The 22162-nt window shown below is 41.7% G+C and overlaps 1 protein-coding gene across 2 annotated transcripts in view; it reads left to right on the plus strand.

The window, feature by feature from the left end:
* Npsr1 (neuropeptide S receptor 1) overlaps positions 1-22162 on the plus strand; it is a 406607-nt gene that overhangs the window by 383792 nt on the left and 653 nt on the right. For both annotated transcript variants that reach the window (XM_032911286.1, XM_032911287.1), the window contains 3 exons: positions 8459-8535; positions 18156-18242; positions 21551-21731. In XM_032911286.1, coding sequence (XP_032767177.1) covers positions 8459-8535; positions 18156-18242; positions 21551-21731 — 345 coding nt within the window. The remainder of the gene's footprint in view (positions 1-8458; positions 8536-18155; positions 18243-21550; positions 21732-22162) is intronic.

A 22162-nucleotide genomic window follows, 5' to 3' on the forward strand; every position in this document is an offset into this window, starting at 1 on the left:
GGCTAGAGACACTGGGCCGCCATGAAGTTGAGATATGTGTTTCTGACATGGAAACCTGCCTTGGGAACTAAATAGGTAGAGAGATTGTTGCCAGACTCAGAGAGAGGCCTTCGGCAGTGTGATATGGGATGGAGCAAAGCAGGTGAGAGGCTTTGCTGACTGAGACTTAAGATATCTGGCAGATATCACAGGGCACTGTGGTGCTGGGCCTAGTGCGGGATAAAAGACAGATTTTTATTTTTTATATTTTTGTAACAACAGTTGGCTGTTAGCATTTGCCTCTGTATTCGTTATGCTGTGGCAGAGCCTCTCAGGAGACAGCTATATCAGGCACCTGTCAGCATGTACTTCTTGGCATCAGCAATATTGTCTGGGTTTCGTGGCTGTATGTATATGAGCTGAATCTCCAAATGGGGCAGGCTCTGAATGGCCATTCCTTCAGGTTCTGCTCCAAACTTGGTCTCTATATCTCCTCCTATGAATATTTTAATTCCCCCTTCTAAGAAGAACTGAAGCAACCACACTTTGGTCATCCTTCTTCTAGAACTTCACGTGTATCTTGGGTAATTTGAGCTTTTGGACTAATATCCACTTATAACTGAGTGCATACCATGTGTGTTGATATTTTCTAGTTCCATCCATTTGACTATGAATTTCATGAAATCATTGTTTTTAATAGTTGAGGAATACTCCATTGTGTAAATGTATAACATTTTCTTTATCCATTCCTCTGTTGAAGGACATCTGTGTTTTTCCAACTACTGGCTGTTATAAATAAGGCTGCTATGAACATTATGGAGCATGTGTCTTTGTTATATGTTGGAGCATCTTTTGGGTATATGCTCAAAGAGAGGTATAGCTGGGTCCTCAGGTAGTTCAGTGTCCAATTTTCTGAGGAACCTCCAGACTGATTTCCAGAATGGTTGTACCAGTCTGCAATCACACCAACAGTGGAGGAATATTCCTCTTTCTCCACATCCTTGCCAGCATCTGCTGTCACCTGAGTTTTTTATCTTAGCCATTCTGATTGCTGTGAGGCAGATTATTTTTTTTTTGATTTGCATTTCCCTGATGACTAATGATGTTGAAATTTTCTTTAGGTACTTCCTAGCCATTCGATATTCCTCAGCTGAGAATTCTTTGTTTAGCTCTGTACCCCATTTTAATAGGGTTATTTGATTCTCTGGAGGCTAATTTCTTGATTTTTTTTGAATATATTGGATATTGGCCCTCTATTGGATGTAGGATTGGTAAAGATCTTTTCCCAATCTGTTGGTTGCCATTTTGTCCTAATGACAGTGTCCTTTGCCTTACAGAAGCTTAACAATTTTATGAGGTCCCATTTGTTGATTCTTGATCTTAGAGCATAAGCCATTGATGTTCTATTCAGGAAATTTTCCCTAGGGCCCATGTGTTCAAGGTTCTTCACAACTTTTTCTTCTAGTACTGTGAGTGTATCTGGTTTGATGTGGAGGTCCTTGATCCACTTGGATTTCAGTTTTGTATGATAAGAATGGATCAATTTGCATTCTTCTACATGCTGACCTCCAGTTGAACCAGCACCATTTATTGAAAGTGCTATCTTTTTTTTCCCCGTGGGATAGTTTTACAACCTTTGTCAAAGATCAAGTGACCATAGATTTGTGGGTTCATCTCTGGGTCTTCAATTCTATTCCATTGATCTACCTGCCTCTCTCTGTACCAATAGTATACAGTTTTTATCAATATTGCTCTATAATACTGCTTGAGGTCAGGGATGGTGATTCCCCCAGAAGTTCTTTTATTGTTGAGGACAGTTTTTGCTATCTTGGGTTTTTTGTTATCCCAAATGAATTTGAAAATTTCTCTTTCTATCTCTATGAAGAATTGAGTTGGAATTTTGATGGGGATTGCATTGAATCTGTAGATTGCTTTTGGCAAGATGGCCATTTTTACTATATTAATCTTGCCAATCCATGAGCATGGGAGGTCTTTCCAGCTTCTGAGATCTTCTTCAATTTCTTTCTTCAGAGACTTGAAGTTCTTGTCATACAGATCTTTCACTTGCTTGGTTAGAGTCATACTGAGGTATTTTATGTTATTTGTAACTATTGTGAAGGGTGTCATTTCCCTTATTTCTTTCTCAGCCTGTTATCCTTTGGGTAAAGGAAGGCTACTGATTGTGTTAATTTTATATCCAGCCCCTTTGCTGAAGTTGTTTATCAGGCTTTGTAGTTCATCTGCAAATAGTGATATTTTGACTTTTTTCTTTCTAATTTGTATCCCTTTGATCTCCTTTTGGTGTCTAGTTGCTCTGGCTTGGAATTCAAGTACTATATTAAATAAGTAGGAAGAGACAGGGCAGCCTTGTCTAGTCCCTGATTTTAGTGGGATTGCTTCAAGTTTCTCTCAATTTAGTTTGATGTAGGCTACTAGTTTGCTATATATTGCTTTTACTATGTTTAGGTATGGGCCTTGAATTCGTGATCTTTCCAAGTCTTTTAACATGAAGGGGTGTTGAATTTTGTCAAATGCTTTCTCAGCATCTAATGAGATGATCATGTGGTTTTTTTTTTTTGAGTTTGTTTATATAGTGGATGACATTAATCGATTTTCATATATATGGACTATTCTTGCATCCGTAGGATGAAGCCTACTTGATCATGATGGGTGATTGTTTTCATGTGTTCTTGGATTTGATTTGGGAGAATTTTATTGAGTATTTTTTTGCATTGATATTCAGAAGGGAAATTGGTCTGAAGTTCTCTTTATTTTTTGCATCCTTGTGTGGTTTATGTATAAGAATAATTGTGCCTTCATAGAAGGGATTGGGTAGTGTTCCTTCTATTTCTATTTTCTGGAATAGTTTGGACAGTATTGGTTTTAGGTCTTTTATGAAGGGAACTCCAATTTTTAACAAGAAGTCTGAGAAGAAGGTCATCTCTCCTCACTTATGTCTGTGTTGATGTGCAGCTGGCATTAACAACCTGCTCTAAAGAGAGAGAGAACTACAGAAAGGAGAGGGATTTCAACATCAACAGCTCTGGCATTCTCTACATGTCTATTGAAATGATACTACCACTGACCACAGAATGTTGTTGGTAGCAGTAGATGGGATAATGTTTATGAGAGGCTGGTATCCTGGTTGACTCTTTTCTTATATAGAATATGAAGTCCTCTGTTCTACACTCAGAGCTTCCCTGGTAAACAGACCTTAATTTTAATATCTCTGACAGATCTTCACTGTGGAACTTTAGCCTTGCCATCCCTAAAGTAGGGGATTTATGTTTTGATTTCCATGGCTCATATATGAACTCATAAAGTAAGAGTTTGTGTGCAACAAAAAGAAAACTTTCCCAATTGGCATCGATTGCTATTTTATGGCCTCCAGCACCTATTAAGACATGGGGCTAAGGAGACAATGCTTCATGGAGAGATACACTCAGCAGGGTCATCCCAGATTACTTATATATATGCCATTTGTGCAAACAAATAAAAGAAACAAGCATCTATCTATCTATCTATCTATCTATCTATCTATCTATCTATCTATCTATACGTGTGTGTGTGTGTGTGTGTGTGTGTGTGTGTGTGTGTGTGTGTGTGTGTGTGTGCTTATTTACCCACAGTAAAGACCTGGAATGGCACAGACCCATAGTTCTTTTGAGGACAAGGGGTTGGATGCAGGAAGATACCTATTTTTTATTTAATACTTACATGCCTTGTAGAAAATACAAAAAAAAAAAAAGTACTGTCCTCTTTATAAAAGGGTTATGTAAGACAAAACACCATTTAAGAATTATTGTAAGGAAACCTACTTGGCAGAAATTCAAATTCCTCTACGGTCAGATCTTCCTGAAATCAAAATATCTGTCCAGAGTTTCAGTTGGTGCCCAGAGTTGTATTTTGTGTCATCTGCGCCATTTCAAATTAGCCAATAATGTAAGAATGTGAGGCCAAACTCTGACCACTGAGAGTGATGCACAGGGCCCCCTTTGCATTAGGAATAAAACCTAGTGGGGCTCTCACTGGGTGTGCTTCTCTGCTACATTTGATATAGCTAAGCAATAAATACAACTGCAGAAATAAAACTTACTTCGCCAAAATATTTAACATGCTGGACACTAAACGTGTAATCTCATATATCCATACTAAGCTGTAGCCCAAGCTAAGGTATGGTGTAGAGATTTTTAAAAGGTAGACACGGAGCAGGAAACTTTTGTAGTAAAACTACAAAGTCAGTAACACTCATACTAGGGTTGCCCACTTGCCCTTGATTTGGTCTTACCACATTAGGAGTAGCCTAATGCAAGAAAGGAGAGAATATGCCCAGGAGAACCCTTGCCTTTTATCTCATGAATGTGGAAATGGGAAAAGGAACCAGGGCCCTAAGTTATGTTTCAGAACATATATATATATATATATATATATATATATATATATATATATATATCAACAATTTCACTTTACTACTCTCCTGGGAACCAGAGTTCTGTTGTTTCAGGGTAGAATCCACTCTGCATGTTCCGTTGCTTCTCCTCGTCATTCTGATCCACAATGAAGACATATGGTCTTTCCCTGACACCTTCCAGAGATGGACCTGCAAGCCTGACATTACTGACTTGAACTTCTGGAATCCAAAACCACTTCTGAATTGCATAAAGGAGAATGGGGTGTTTAGATTGACTTCTAGAAGTTCAAGCGGTAAACTAGATTGTTACAGGACAGAGGTGCTCTCCAGAAGAGAGATTCTTCGGTGTCCATGTTTCTAAGAAGCTTAAGTCTTCTTTGAAGGTTACCACAAACCAAGACACAAAAGTTGTATTCAAAACACCAAAGACTGCCTTTCCTTGAACTGTTTCTAGGTCCAGCACAGGACTGCCATAGACAACTTCTCCAACAGGGCGTTCCAAGGAAGAGAAGCTGACTGTGGAAGGGAACATGATAAACGGCAGTTTTCATGGCAAGGCAGCACCCAAAGAATAATAGACTAAAACAGACAAAAGAAAATGTATCCCAGGAACAAAACAAGGAAGGCCGGAAAGCCTGGAATTCACTCTCACTCTGAGAGTCCACTGCTCAGAAAAGTAGGGTCAGTATTCACTTGGTTTTCCTGGTTCTGATGACTGAGAAATCCAGGACAAAGATGTGCCATGAAGCAATGAGATGGTAAGAGGACGGAACAAAATGAGAAGATTCGATGCCTGACAGTGATAGCATCTCATGAAAATGGACTTGCTCAGGCGGGGCAGGTGTTGAGCTAAAGAGCAGCTCCCTGTCCTGCATCACCATCGCTCATGGCACTGTGGCCTCTGGCTACAGCAGCAAGATAGAGGTGTTTAAAGATTATGCTACCACTAGGGAAGAGATTAAAGGCACATGTGTTTCAAGAGCACTGGGACTAAAGTTGGGGAGATTAACATGGTTCCCACAAAGGAATAATATATAGATTTATGAAACATTACTTTCTTTTCTTTGATAGGGTTTGACACATGTGATGGTTTGAATGAGAATGGCCTCCATGGACTCATATGCTGGGTCCCAGTTAGTGGAACTGTTTGGGAAAGATTAGGAGGCTTATTCTTGTTGGAAGAGATGTGTCACTAGGGGGTGGGCTTTGAGGTTACAAAAAGCCCACCCCAGGCACAATATCTTTCTGACTACTGCCTGTGGTTCAGGATGTAAAAACTCTCAGCTTCTGTTTCGTCACCATGCCTGTCTGCTTCCAACCATGATGATCATGAACTAATCCTCTATAAGCAAGCCCCCAGATAAATACATTATTTTATAAGAGTTGCCTCAGTCATGATATCTCTCTCCTGCAAGAGAACAGTAACTAAGATAACAGAGAATAAGATAAATTCCACAGACAGGAGGTGGTAACACTCGTGCGTCAGTTTGACTACACCTATTGCTATAGGACAATTTAATCAGAAGGATTAAAATGCAATCTATTTTATATTTTATGAGAGTAAATGTATTCTTTAAAATAAAAAAGAGAGAGATTGCAAAGATTTATGTACTAATACCAAAGAGATGGAAAAGTTGCTGCAAATTCTGGAGTCATTTTGAAGGGACAGCATTTGCTTACTAGTTAGGTAGAAAAGATGGGAAAGAAGGAGAAAACACAAAGAAGTCTCTGGTAAATGACTGTTACTCCCAAGAAGTAGGTTGCCTGGAATAGTGAATGACAAGGATACATACCTACTGGTTCCCTTTGTGCAGCTAACTGTCAAGGGTAGCTTAGCTTCGTGCTCCTCTACTGCCTATATAAATAAAAGTAGGACAAGTTGGGCCCAAGACCTTAACTCATAAGACCATTCTAGTTTTTACATCCTACATATTACTAATTGTCACCAGAATTTAAATTACTGGTGAGTTAAATGGTGGGGTTAACATTGCCAGGTAGCATCAATGTCACATGGGGGTTGGAACCATACTTCTGGGAGTGATTTGAATGTACAATGTTGCCTATGGAGTCATGTGGTCTCTTCCTTTGTAGGAGGTTGTAGACCTTTGACAGGAGAAGCTCAATTGGAGGAAGTAGACCTTAGAGGGAATAGGAGAAGGGGTTTTTAAGATTAAGAGCCCAATTCTACCTCCTGTCCCATCTCTAAACTACCCAGATGTGAGCAACTTGCAGCCTTTCATGACTGGTTACATAACAGTGAGATAGTCTGATCTCTGTTTCTTCCCCTTAAATCATGAGCCCAAATCTCCCCTTCCCTGAAGCTGTTGTTTAACTCTAAAAAAGCAACCAATATACCTCATGTCTCCTTTGCCCTGGAAAGTCTTCATCTAACAAATGTTCCATTTAGAGCAAGCGCTCACTACTAAACTTCCTTTGATTTTTCCTTAATGGAAGCATACAAACTTCAGGAAAGTCCCTAGATGGACGATCAGGAGAAAGAGAATACTCAACCAAGGCCTGGGCTTCCCTGGAGCATGAAAAGGAACTCCCAGAGCAAAAATGAAAAAGCAATAAAAAAACAAAGTTTTAACATGGTCATTAATTAAGTTATAGTCTGAAGCCCATTAGAATCCATTAGTGCTTTGTCAGCTACCATAAATTGGAACTCTGTGGGTTTTTTTTAATACCAATTCTCAAGAGGAAAGATTATGCACTTTAAAAAGAAGGCAGTGTTCTGCACCAAAGTTTTTAGTTGAAGTGTTCAGTAAACTTTAAATGTCAAGTAACATTGAGAAGAGTTGAAATTTTTGTATTTATCAAAGGAGACGGGAAATATAAAATTTGCTGATGTGTGTATGTTATTAACATTCTACTGGCACAGCCCTCATCACTGAAGAAGAGTGGGTGTGATGGAAAATGGGGGGAGGGCTGGAAACAAGAAGAAAAATTACAATCTTAAGTCCACTGATACTCAAATTCTGTGCTCATCTCTTCAAATATAATCATATTAGACACTCAAATTTTTAAGAAGTTTGTGCTACAGGATCTCAACTTAGGCTCTGGGTGTTGCTTATCAACTACTATGTAATAAGACATCACAAGCCTAGGCATTGAAACAGTGTGCATTTCCAATCTGTAGTGCCTCTGTGTTGGCATCTGGACAAAGCTAATTGGGTCTATATTTTGATAACATGTTTGGGGACTAACTATGGGCAAGATGTCACCAGATGCACAACTGGGAAAGCATCATTCCAAGGTCCCTGATATTTTTGCAGAACTAATTTTTCTGGGACTATGGGATTAACAGCAGCTCTGCCTCAAGCAATATGCAGTTATACAGTTGCTCCATTCATTGTTTCCTCAGGGATATAATGTATGGTGACTATTCTTGTGACACCAACCTTTAGAGAGTGTATTCAGGAGGACTATGAACTTGAAGCCAGCCTGGGCTACGTAGTGGATTTTTTCCTAGCATCCCTAAGTTCCCTTTGTAATTCTAGACTTGGAAGGCAGAGACGGGGAATTCCAAAAGCAAGCTGGCCAGTGCAACAATATCTTGTTCTGGGATTTAAAAAGGAGCCAAATTTCATTGGAAAGGTAGAAGAGAAATATGGAAGGAGAACTTCTGATGTCAACCATAGACCTCCACATACCTGGCCCATACACACACATACAGATACACACACACACACACACACACACACACACACACACAGAGAGAGAGAGAGAGAGAGAGAGAGAGAGAGAGAGAGAGAGAGAGAGAAAACAAGTAGCATGTATGTAGTAGATGGTTCTCCATAGGTGAGTTTGAATTATAATCCGCACTGCAGTTCTGAACCCCTGGATTATGTAAGTCCTCCAGATTAGCATCCCCTTTGTTTAAGACACTAGTAGCTCCATGAACTCAATCTTATGGCACCTTCAGTATGAGCAAGCATAGTTGGCAGGGTTGGTTGAGATCCCTCTCACTGGACTTTTCTCAATGGGAAATGGATGTGATAGGCGTTCAGAATCCTCACACTGGGGACCTTTCAGCCATGGTAATGCTCTCTGTGGTTCCTTCTGCAGCGTCATCTATGGCCTTGTGATCCGAACTATTTGGATTAAAAGCAAAGCCCATGAGACGGTGATTTCCAACTGCTCGGGTAAGGCTCTGAACTTCTCAGCTCTCTTCTAAGCTATCTCCTGTGAAAGTCTCCTCTAACTGCTGGAAATAGGGGTATCTGGATCCACAAGCTTACTCAATTATATCAGGACCCAACAATAAAATAGGTCTCCCCCCAAAATATCTCCCACTCTGTCTTCTACTCAGTCTCCCTAAAAACTGAGAGGATTAGGGAGATGATACAGGCTATAAGGTCATTGCTGCCCTACCTGAGGACCTGAGTCCAACACACAGAAGTCATATGGTAGAAAGAGAGAATGAACTTGAGAAAGTTAAATAAAAAATAAGATGAAAAAAAATATGTGGGAGGAGGAGGGTATTTTGAGCTTGTCTGACTCTACAAGTATCACCTGTCCCTTGTACCAGCTTTTGAAGCACCATGGGGGGGGGTGCCCCAGCTGGATGCCAGGCAGGGAGAACCTTGGGATCACAACACATTCACCAAACCTGAAGATTGGCTTCTCTGTTTGGCTTGAATTTAGAAATGAGTGAATCTCCCATCTGACTACAAGATAATCTTAAGCCTTAAGTCAGGCATGGCTCAGTCCTAACCTTTTCTCTGACATTCAACTCCAAACCAGACTGACACTGAGGCAGGACTCTAGGACCCTTCCCTAAGTTCCACTCACTGACCTTAGTTGTATGGCACATCCATGCTACACTTTAGGACCTGGATGTGGCCCTGAGTCCCAGGAAGGAGTACTGTGTCTGTCTGGGTTATGTTGGAGAAGACAAAACAAACTGATGGGGCAGAAGGAAGAAAGATTTCTGGTTTTGTTATGATGTGGCTGAATGAGACCACTCTGCTTAGACCTCATACTTCTCCAGTCCCATATATGAACACACACGTGTACCCAGCAGGCCCACAATCACCAAAAATATCTACAAATATTCACATATTTATACTCATATACGCTATAAAATACACACACACATGCCATCTGCACCCAGACAAGGACCACAAACTACTGTACAAATTGTGGAAGAAGTTGGCGTTTGCTCTGGATCTATCACTGGGAGCTATGCCACCTTCCAAAGTCATGTAACCTCCCTGGGCTCCACGGAGTTAAATGAGTACGTATAGTAGATTCTCTCTAAGTCTCTGTTTGGACTCGGGCTTCCTAAATCTCCATAGAGGGAGCTTAGCTTATCACAGTAGAAGCTTCTTTTCCCACATGGTAGGAGATGGTCAAGAGGATCCATGGGTTTATTTGGCATGAGCATCTCTATCTCTTTTCCTAGAGGATCTGGAGAGTTCTATGAATCATGACATTTGCATCTTAATGCCAGTGGTTATGCTGTGTGCCCCTATGAGCCTGAAGCAGTATAAGGCAATGAGCACAAGTCTTAGACCATGGCCCAGTAACACAAACAGGTCAGAGGGCAAGAAGGGACTTCTACTGTTTGCCATGGGACATTGTTCTATTTGTTATCTTTCTAATCCCTGCCCAATTTCCAAAGTGGTATTTTGTAGATAAAAAAGAAAAAAAGGAGAAAAGAAAAAGCAGGCCCCAAAGTAAGGGCATCTTGCTGTTTCCATATGCAGCACATGCTGACATGACCAGGATTCAAACACATGTGACTAATTAGAATGCCCATGCTTTTCCCCATAAGCCTGGCCACCCCCCATGAGGAAGAAAATTATAGAAAGGGAAGTGATAAATGGATTTTAGAACAGCTCCAATTTGGAAAAAGTAAAATAAATCAATAAAACAAAATATGTTTTTATTAAAAAATCTAAACTCAAGGTCTTTAGCCCAGCACCCATCCAGAGCACTCCCCTGGAGTAGTCTATCAGGCCCAACTCTAAATTATTAGTTCTATATTTGAAGGTTCAGAGTTTGATTTGGTTGAGGTAGCTTGGGTCCTGCTGTTCTTCCAGATTTGGTCCTCCATCTTGTGATTTCTGCTTATTGAAGAAGGTTGTCATACTCCTCCCTTCCCACCCCTGAGAGCTCTCACCCTCCCATCCTCAACCCGACAGCTCTTCTTCTGCCCTAACTCCTCATTGAATGAGCTATGGTGAAGGTTACTGCATTTTCCATGAGTTCACCACTCAGGAAAGGGAGCAAGGCCACACAGCCAGAGGTCTGAGGTGATCTTTGTAGGCCTCTGTATCACTGTTGGCAAGCGCTTTCTCTCTCGAGTGTGCCTTATATCTCCCTTCTGTTGTACTTTTCTAGTCACAACATTGGACGTCCCCAACTTTCAGTACTGAATCAGTTCGAAACTACTTAGAGATGTGTGCCCACTAGTATGCACAGCATCGCCTTTTCCTAAATTAGAAATGGCTACTGTCAATTTTTACCACTTAATATAATTTTGAGCCTTCATGACACCTGTTTTTAGCTTGTCACCATCTGTGACCTGCTTCCAGAACGAGGCCAGCTGCTAGTCTCAAAATCTCACAGCCTGTCAGTATTTTATTCATCAATGGACTTGCCTTGACATCCCATGCGTTAGAACAGCCAAGCAGCTCAGCAGTTGGCTAGTAATGGGATCTCCAGCGGTGTTGGCATGCCAGGATTATTGCTCATCAGCAAGGTACATTGGCTAAGATTAGTGTGAACAGAAGCTCGCTTTGTAAACACTGCCTGCCAAGCCCAAGTCACCCTTGGTGCGTGAGCCCTTCCTCTTGTTGACAAGCAGGCTTGCTTTCTCCCAACCAGAGGCTAAAAAAGAAAAAAAAAAAACAGCTTTATAAATGACCCGAGACTTTGCCACAAACAGATGGCATAGGCCAAAACATGAGCCCTCACGAACTCGCATGTGTTTGAATTCTAGAAGAAACTATACCTTACAGTGTGAGCATTTACTGCATGCGGACGGGAGACTAGGAAGGGAAAGCCATGAAACAGACAAAGCATAAGATTTCTGGAGAGAACTGAATCTCACCATCATGGCTTTGCTGGTGTAATATGATCTACACCGGGTCAAACTGTACGTTTCAAATTCTATGAGACAGAGTGAGGTAAAGGGAAAAAAAAACATTCTGAACAGGAAGTAGTTCAGGTTCTGCTTTGTAGCTTGAAATCTCTATGGTGAGCCTGTTAAGTTCTCTCAGCACCAGCTTCTTCAAAAACTGAGGACAGACAAAATGCCTTTCTACACAGAACTATGTCTAAAAAAAAGACATGCACAAAAAATACAAAGACAGGAGGAGTAAATGACTATTGTGGGATTTTGTAGCTGGCAAGAGTCCATATCATTAACGTGTTGGTTTGCCCCAGCTGATCTACAAACTAATAAGATTCCATATGAGAGGCAAATTAAAACTCATTTTATTGAGTCTGGTAGATGGTTTTAAAACGTCTCTTAAAACATGAAATAAGAAAAATTTCAAGAGCTAAGAAATCCAAATTATCCCTGGGAAAGTAGAGCACATTAGAGAAGTTTTTCTGTTTCAAATGTGAATTGTTAGGGTCTCCTTGACATAAAATAGACAACAGTAGAAAATATTATGTGCCTTACACAGATCTACACACACTTAAGGACTTGAAATATGTCAGAAGATCATGGGGAAAGAATTAAAAATTTACTTCAATCCCTAGTCAAAGCATAACTCCGGGGGAATTAGAGTCATATATAAAAATAGTTCTTTAATTTTTAAACAAAAGTAATAGAATATCTTTATGACACTGGAAAAGAAGAGATTTTTAAGACAGGATACATGAAATATTATACAGCGAATGGAAATCTATTTGTTTGACTCTGTTATCATTTAAAAAAAAATACAATCTGAAGACTCTAGGAGAAACTATTTGGAATTTAACATGCCCAGAGGAGGTGAGTATACAGAACACACGAGGACTCCTAAAGGTCAATCTTTAAAATAATCAACGAACAGCCAAGAGCCACTTCTCAGAACGGAAAGCCAGACTCACGACCCCAGCAGTAATTGAGAAGACGTGTCTGTTTAACTCTCAAGTAGAGGCAGTTGTCCACCTACAGAACTGCTTTTAAAATGACCTGGTAGTTCTGAGAACTGGCAAGTAATCAAGTCTCATGATCTCACTCTGTTTGTCTGTTTGGCAGTAACATTCCTCACACTTGCTTCAAGCTGCTGATTTGTTTGTTTCTGGTCTGTCCCACATACTGGCAGCCATGATGAGACCCAACCTCCTCAGATTTAAGTCTCCCTTTCCTTTCCTCTCCTTCCCTCCCCTCCCCTCTCCTTCCCTCCCCTTCCCTTCCCTTCCCTGCCCTTCCCTTCCCTTCCCGTCCTTTTCCTTCCTAATCCCCATCTCTCCACCCAATGGAGACCAGCTGAGGCAGCTGAGGCAAAGAGCAGGAAGCCACATACCTGGTCTGGTCATTGTCTCAGGTATAAATCTAAAAAGGTATTTCCTGGTAAAAACTTCTTGATGTTACTAGCTTCATTTGGGAACGAGGCTGGTCTTGTATGGACCTGCACACTTGGACAGCCCCCTGGCTGATTTAAGGTTGCTCTGTATTTTCACTGCACAATGGGCTGCACGAGAAATATGGCTGATGCAGAGCAGAAGCAGTTGGTATTTACAACTCTCTAAGATCGGAAATTTGGAGAGTTTTTCTAACTCCTTTGTTATTCTTGTTCCATCAACCAACTCTGATCTATGCTCATTTCTTTTTTCCAGTTCCCTCCTAAACGTGGCGGGTAACAAATCAATGCGATGATAACCAATGCTAATACACCATTAACATTCAGTTAAGTGCCCTCAACTCCTGCCATCTCTCAGAGTGCACACATACATCACCTTACCAGGCACCATCTGTGGCACAAGCAGCAAATGCATCACCAGGATCCCAGGGCTGCCTGCCTGCACAGTGCCTGCTTCGGTTAGGGGAAGGAAACTCTAGGTTTGTTTTTTCAAACATTTTTATTTTTATTTTACACATCTGGGTATTTCACTGCATGCATGTATGTGCACTGTGAGTGTGCCTGGTACCCAGCAAGGCCAGAGAGGGCATGAATCCCTCGGAATTGGAATTTTCACCTAAACTGTAGTATGGAGTACAAAAAAGATTAACCAGTGACACTCCCTCAGATCCCGGTGTTGCCTCCTGTCAGTGATGATATACAAACTTCCTGAGAAAAAGCCTCAAAATGCCTTCATCTTGAAGGATCAGACAAGGAAGTAAGCTAATAGGGTGAGCAGGTACACCCCAAGACAAGGAATGAACAGGAAGTTCTCCCAGGGATTTAAGATCAAAGGGCTAGGTAAGTTTGGGGTTAGCTGGAACACTCTGAAATAGTCACACTCCTTAAATATGGTCATGGAGAAATGCTGGACGTGAAGCTCAAGAGGCCAAAAGTCCTGGAAGCTTTGTCAGCTCTGCAGAGGCCCTTGTGGCAGCAAAGCACTGACAAAGCTGTAGCTCCGGTTCTAAGGAGCAAAAGGTTGAGAGCAGGTACCCAGGGATGGGCAGGGATGCTGACCCTACAACCCAGAGAATGAACGTAGACAGAGTCTTGAAGCAGAGAACAGATTTGCTGCGGGCAGAGGCGTCTTCAGAGAGCTCGTGGGGATGCTTCCTAAGAGGACACAGCTGTTGCCCAGATGGTGCCCAAGCCTAATCCTCTCCACAGGGGTGACTGGGAGTAGAGGGCAGTGTGGAATGGCATAGGCTGCCCAGACCAGCAGCAAGGATCCAGACCTGGTCAAGAAACAGTGGTGCCATGGGAAAGTGGTGGTCTGGGAACATGTAGGGACATTCTGAGGTGTGCAGTTTGGTTTACCAGAAAAGTAGCCCCAGAAGGATCCTGAGAAGGAAATGACCCAAACCAAAGTTGAACAAAGGACTCCTAATGTGATAAAAGCATTCAGTTGATAAGCTCCAGGGGGCAACTAGGTTATATTTGTGGGTAAAAGTTCTTACTGTTCAAAACTAATTGATAACTCTCAAAAACACCAAAATATTCATTTAAAAAAACATGAACCTGAAGTTCATAAAATTTCAATACATGAAAAACATTTGTTTTCAAATGTTTCCAGCTCTAATTCCATATTTCAGAACAAATCACTTGCCCATGTTCCAGGTCCTTGTGGGGAATCTGCCTATTGCACAAGAAGGGAGTACACCTTGATTTAAAGTTCTAGAGAACCAGTGCCCAGATGCAGGTGCTGGGTCCACATGGAGATTGGGATTCAGGGCCATCGACATCACTCAAAGGATAAAGGTGCTTTTTGCTCAACCCAGAGTCAAATCCCTAGAGTCCATGTAAAGGTGAACGGAGAAAAGTAACTCCACAAGATGTCCCCTGACTTCCACACAGACTTCATGGTGTTCCAGCTCTGTTCTCCGCCATAATAATTATATACTTAAATAAGCACAGAAATAAAAAATAATAAGACCCCAGTAAGTCTGGAGGGAGCCTGAAACCCTGGGGAGGTGAAAACCTGGAGCTGAAACGTGAAGACCAATGCTCTGGCATGATCCCAGGGGATCTAAAGCAGTAGAAAGCACGCTTTGTCCAGCCTCAGATCTAATAAGCCCACTACCTCCCACAGTCCCAAGCCATTCATCCAGTGACAGCTGAATTTCTCCGCTTTCAGTACAGCTCAGTGCCAAGTCCTGAGTAGAAATAATCCTTTTATCTCCCAATAAAGGAGAATTACCTGCATTCTGTAACTCAGCTCTCTTTGAAGAGCTGTCTTTGGAACTGGAGGCCTCGCCTTTCCCGGAGTGGTCACATTAAAGATGATTTTCACTGATCTCATTGGGAGAGTCAGAGGGCAGGGAGTTGATGATATTGTCATCTAGTCACCCCGTGGAAAGTGTTGAGACTTTTCCATTTTAAAAGATTTCAGAGCACAAATGTCATTCTCAAAAACTTTCCTGAAAGACAAATTAAGTTTTCAAAGCCACACTGTTTAGGGACCAGCTGTTCCCTTGGGCCAGCATGTGGGGACACTTCGAAAGGACATAATTTGGTCTGCTATCATCTTACCTTGCCCCCGTGGAGATAATCTCACCCTGATAATCTCCTGCGGTCTGTGGCAACACCATTGTATAACAGACTATCTAGGGTAGTGAGCCGTCAGTTTTCTTCTATAAAGACAGCTCATATTCGTCCCAAAACACTGTTGAAACTTAACTCATTCCAGTGGCAAGGTGACTGACATGTCAACACAGGTCTTCTCACCTGGAATGCATTTTCATTTTATCTTCCTACTAACTCAATAAGCTACACTTTATTTTAAAACCTAGGAAACCAAGCCTGGAAACTTTAGGCAAGTACCCCAAACATTCAGTCTCTAGTGGAGTTGAAGGGTGTGTTCAAACAATGACAACCAACCAGAGCATCCAGGGACTAAGCCACTACCCAAAGACTATACATGGACTGACCCTGAGCTCCAACCTCATAGGTAGCAATGAACAGCCTAGTAAGGGCACCAGTGGAAGGGGAAGCCCTTGGTCCTGCCAAGACTGAACCCCCAGTGAACGTGATTGTTGGGGGGAGGGCAGTAATTGGGGGAAGATAAGGAGGGGAACACCCATATAGAAGGGGAGGGGGAGGGGCTAGGGGGATGTTGGCCTGGAAACTGGGAAAGGTAATAACAATTGAAATGTAAATAAGATATACCCAATTTAATAAAGATGGAGAAAAAAAAAAAGAAGGGTGTGTTCAGGTCTGTGCCTGAGGTCTGTATCCATTCTGTGATACCACCCGGAAATGAGGTGCTTTACCCTTAACGACTGCAGAAAGGTAAACTGTTCATTCTTCAAGGGAGCACTTTACTCTTCGTCTTAGAGGATGTCTAAATGCACTCTCTGGCCTCCTTCCACTAGAATAGCCCTTATACATTAATACTTATGGTAACCCAAAATACATCCAGAAACTTCCCAAGCCCTTGCAAGGCAAACCATGCCACTTAAGAACCATGGGTGTGGAAGAATCCTGGAAAATGTATCTTCTTAACTGCCAAGATGCTGTGTTGGTGAAACTGCCCAGAAGAATAAAAGACCCTGACCTGAAGGAATAAGAATAATTCTAGCTGTATTATCTCCTTTGCACCTATGGAGCCCATTCATTAGTAATAGCTGCCCCCCCCCAATGAAGAAATAGCCACATTGTAAAAAGGCTAAGAAATATTCAGCAAGCTGCTGTCTGGAGAACCCCAGAACTCTCACAAGAGCATTTGTCTTCCTAATTTGTCCCCAGTGGTTCCGTCCACCCCAATGTCAGACAGCCCTAGGCAACATCAAAACAAGGTGAATCTCTATCTATGCTTCAAGCAAGCACATCTTTGTCACTCTTGCCCCATGCCACAGCTTCCAGCTTACCCAGTCCCATGTCCACACTTGCCTCTTTACTTTTGGAATTCCTCTCACCTCACTGGAGTTTACACGATGACCTCTGTACATCTCAGCACAACTACTGGGACAGAGTGGGCAGGAAATGGTTCTCTCCTCTGCCCCTGGCTGTGTTATGTCTCTCACCTCATCCATCCTTGTGGAGCATGGCATATTTTTTGCTTAAAGGAAGTATCTAGAAAGAAAGAAAAAGAAAAAGGACTCTACCTCAATCTTTTTGTTCCATCTACATCTACTGTCAGAAGATATGCTATTTTTGGTGGACCAGGCTAGATGGTATTGGAAATGAGACTGAATATTTAGAACACGAGTAAACTTCTGGCCAGTTTCTATCAGGATTAAAATAAATTTCAAGTGCAACTTAATGAGGAGAGCCTGGGTCTGCGGTTGGCCTCTCTGATGAAAGGCCATTTCTTTTGCTGAACTGCTATCTAGTTGTGCTTCCTGGGTCTAGCTCCAGCTACTGAACTACTATCTAGTGTGCTTCCTGGGTCTATCTCCAGCTCCGTGGAACCTGGTAAAGAGTGGGGGCTAAGGTCTTGGCCATGCTTACCTTGTAAGTGTGTACAAAGTTTACATGCCCTGTGAGATGGGGCGGTCTGTGAGTCATAGTTCCTTCAGGCAAGTGATCGTATAGGCAGTGTTCCATCTCCCTATCTCTTTGCCCATTTCATTAAGACCCATTGCACTTCTTCTGCAAACCTTAACCAACCTTATGTTTTAATCACTACCTCTCAACTGTAAGAAGTATTTGTTGATTTATTCAACAAGCATTTATTAATCCTTCTATACCCAGACTTCAAGTCTGAAAAAGGCCCTCTCCACAGACTCTCATATTCATCCCTTGAATATCTTGCCTACAGACGACAGTTGCATATGATTAAGGTTTAGGCGCAGGCTCAGTTGCAGTTCTTTCTTGTGGCTTGGGCTTTTACAGAGTTTCTGAATGAGGTCAGTGAGTTGATCTGGAGTAGCCGTGCTATGGGGTAGCGGAAGTGACTTCATAGGTTTCTCAGCACAGCTCAGGCCTGAGGGCAGCTCTCAACAAGCAAGATCCACTCTTTGTAGCCTCGTGGTCTAATGCCAGCTATGGATCATTCAGGTAGTCTGACCTTACCTTCTAAGACAATCTAGGCATTTCCACTAGGTTGTAAATTGAGTAGCTCTTATCAGCTGCCACATCTTAGTCTAAGACTGTCTCCAGAGGAGCAGGGCATGTGCCGGTCTGCAAGTCTAACCTTCAGAATTCCTCTTGACAGAAACCATCCTGTCCACTTTACCATCCCACTTCTCTGTCTACAGATGGAAAACTATGCTGCAGCTACAACCGGGGCATCATCTCAAAAGCAAAAATCAAGGCCATCAAGTACAGCATCGTCATAATCCTTGGTAAGCAATGCCCTCCCCATGCAACGAAACTGCATAAACATTCTATAAACAAGCTGACGATGGGCAGGACATGCAGGGAAGGAGTGTGCACATTTCTCTGTCATTAGAAGGAAAGCTATGTGATTCACCAGCGTGTCTAGCTGCTGCAAGAGCTAATACTCAGCTCCTAATCCTTCTCTCTGTGAATCAGGTTGGCAGATACTCCTGTCTGTCAAAAATGTCCAGACATACTCATGGCCTACTTCTGTTGTTTTGTTCCCTAACAATGACACCTCCTCCAGCTTCTCTGAAACATTTCTTTAAAAAAGTATCACTCTTGTTTCATCCCAAGTTGGTGCTTCTTGCTGTTTTCTATTTGTATCTGACGTGATACACATTCATAGATATTGTTTTACTAAGATGTATATTAACATACAGATATATATTCAGACTTTCTATATAATCACACACAATTTCTTTATTAAGTCTACCTCTCGGGACAGAAGTATAAATCCGTGACTTGCTCTTGAGTTATACATGTTATCCCCAAAGCCCAAAGTTGGGTAACATATACACTACTGAGTTAATGTTTTGACTCAATATGAACATAAACAAATGAATGTGGATATTCTAAAGGGAATTAATGCTGTTTCACTTGAATTTAGCTCATATACCCCATCTCTGCTTCTTTAGAAGCATTTAGAAGCTCCAGCAAGGAATTAACTGTACGTCAAATCACCAGAATAGTTCATCTCCCCTTTCTAAACCATAAAATGCCAAATAGACCGCATGCAGCAGGCCTGACTCAGCCAGCCGAGTATAGGCACACAGCAGCAGTGCAAAGATGAGCTATCAAGGCATCCACAGCTCACTAGGTCTCAAAGAATTCTTTCAGAGCCTTCTGGAGGACATCAGAGATTCCTTGTCTCCCACCAGGATCATAGGTGCCCATTGTCTGGAAGATGAGAAAGGAAATGAATGCATAAACATGCATTTTCAAGCTGTTGTATCCCCATTCAATCAGAAATTATATTCTCAGCCATGTAAAGTCTGGTCAGTGTAAAATCAGGTGCTCACAGGCCGGTCAGCATACTGTCAGAATAAAGTGCCCTATCTATAACAAATTTTTTTGTAATACCCCTTTACCATCCTGAAATGATAAATATCTGTTATTTTTTGTTAGCATATTGCTCTATTAATTAGCTAAAGTAAGAGTAAAATAAAAAATTTATAAGAGACCAATATCAATTTCATATATAATGGATAGGCACAACTACACTAAAATAGTAATAAAGAAATCAAATGCCTATGCCTGCCTGTACAACTACCAGTGACAGCCAATACAGATGTTTTCAAAGGAATACACAAACATAAGCTGTTTCACTGTCACTAATCTGACTTTCTGAGTAGGCAAACAAATCTTGGTAAGTTTCAAACTAAACAAACTCATCTCTCTTTGTCTACAAGATCATTGTGTTTCTGAAAGCTTCAGTTTTTATTACAAATCTTCAGGTGAACCTATAAAAGTGGTTAGCTCTCTAGACTAGGGGAAATTATAAACAGGATCTTCTCATGCGTAAATGCTAAGTTGACCGTTCCAAATGTATATGAGATGTGAGACAATGTGGGCTGTCTTAACTGCTGCCTCTGAGAATGTAAGAGGACTGACATTCCCGCTGAACACACACACACACACACACACACACACACACACACAGAGAGAGAGAGAGAGAGAGAGACAGACAGACAGACAGACAGACAGACAGACACAGACAGACACAGAGACACAGAGATAGACAGAGACAGAGATATAGACAGATCGGGAGACAGAAAGAGACAGAGAAGGGCAGTGTTGCACCTGCCCAGAGTACAGAAAGACAGTGATCTTAGTTTTTAAATGATTACCATTTCAGATATTTCTAAATTCTGAATTAAGTTCCATGATCCCTATCAAATGAGAATGGAAGATAGTTTCCCCTGCATACAGATGTCCATGCATGCTGAACTTCTACTCTGAGACAAACTCTGAGGGTAGGAAATGGTTAGGGAGATAAAGTTGCAATGATGTGACAGGAGAGAAGGGTAACAGGTATGTGTACAGGATTCCAAGACTATGCAGTTCTGTATTTGCCTGAATTATCCAGAGAAATGGCAGATAAATAGGTGACAGCAAGCTAGATTACAGAGAGATAGATGACAGAATAATAGACCATTGATAGATGGCATAGACAGACAGACAGACATACAGATGGACAGAAGGACAGACAGATTGACAGATTAGTTTTCTATAAGAAATCACTTCATGGGATAATGAAGGCCAAGAAACCTCACGCTCTGCCCATAGTGGGGTAGGAAACCCGAGGTACCCACTAGTGTAAATACAAGTCCAGGTCTAAACTTAAAGGTTTGAGGACAAAATCGAGTCTGTATGTTTCTGTTTAACTCCAAAATGTTAGCCACTGTTCCAGTTTAAAGACTCTATTAACAAGAGTGAATTCCCACAGGTCCTTATTGTTACATTTATGCCTTCGATAGATTACATGAGGCCCATTCACCAGCGGAATGTAATCTGCCTCGTGGACTCTACTGATGCAGATATTAATCTCATTCAGAAACCTCCTCACAGACATATTGAGAATGATATCTAAGCAAATGTCTGGACACCCTGGAGACCTGGCAAGGTGGCACAGAACTTAACCTTCACAATCGATATTCCCATATCCCACTCTTGCCCTTTGATGCTTGGGGCCTGCACACAGTTGGTTTGGACAAAAGTATTGGGTGGGAGTGTTCTGGAGAGGTTAACTTAAACATAGAAAGAACTTGAGATCATAATGATCTTATTATGGTCCACGCTTTAAAATTTTATGAACACTTTAACCTGCTGTATTTCCTAGAACTAGTGGTCAATGTCTGGTCAGATTTCATACTCTTCTGTCTGCTTCAGGGATCCCTAAAGTGTCTCGCTCACTTTCCTTCATCACTATAAGTGGGAGGCCCTGGCCATGCCTGCCAGACCCCAGACTTTCTACAACAATTCCATACCAACAATGGAAGAAGTCAGATCTCCTTTTCTAGATACAAAAGATCTAGAAAGTCTCAGCTTAGGAATTCTGTCTCCAGGATATGTGCATACTAATACACATTTTTAAGCAAGTATGTCCATCATGCTAACACACACAACTATTCACATTAGCACACCCAAGGCCAATATATCTGAGAGATCTCCTAGTGTCAAAGATCATCCCAGTTAAAATTCTAGTCATGGCTAACTAAGAGGGATGCTTCTGGTGAGGCCACAGTGGTGCTAATGGCTTTCTTCTCCCTAGCTTTCATCTGCTGCTGGAGTCCATACTTCCTCTTTGACATGTTAGACAACTTCAACCTCCTTCCAGACACCAAGGAGCGTTTCTATGCCTCTGTGATTATCCAGAACCTGCCTGCCTTGAACAGTGCCATTAACCCCCTCATCTACTGCATCTTCAGCAGCTCCCTCTGCTCCCCCTGCAAGTAAGTTATGTTCCCAATGCTCAACAAGGAGCTACAGAACCCCATGTCATGATAAGGTGCTTAAAGGTTAGGAAGTCCCCAATAGTTTGATGAATTCAAATCCATGCTCAGAGCATGACAGCACTGCACACGTGGAAAACCTTGATTTTCATGGAAGCTTCCCCACATGAACCACCTCCCTATAAACCTACTGAGAATGTAATATGGGACATTTTCACTACTTCATAGGTAAATTTCTACACAGAAAAGCTCACAAGACTGAGTGACAGTCTTGATGTCAGACCGATTTTAGTAGCAGAGCTGAAGTTCAATCCCCTGACAACCGCTGTCATTCTGCTGGTTCTTTTTTTTTTTTTTTTTTTTTCTTCATCAGGTCTGAAGTAAATTCACATGGATTAAGGAGAAACTCATTGCAGGGAAAGTAATAGGAT

The sequence above is a fragment of the Rattus rattus genome, chromosome 8, assembly GCF_011064425.1.
Source record: "Rattus rattus isolate New Zealand chromosome 8, Rrattus_CSIRO_v1, whole genome shotgun sequence".
Lineage (NCBI taxonomy): Eukaryota > Metazoa > Chordata > Mammalia > Rodentia > Muridae > Rattus > Rattus rattus.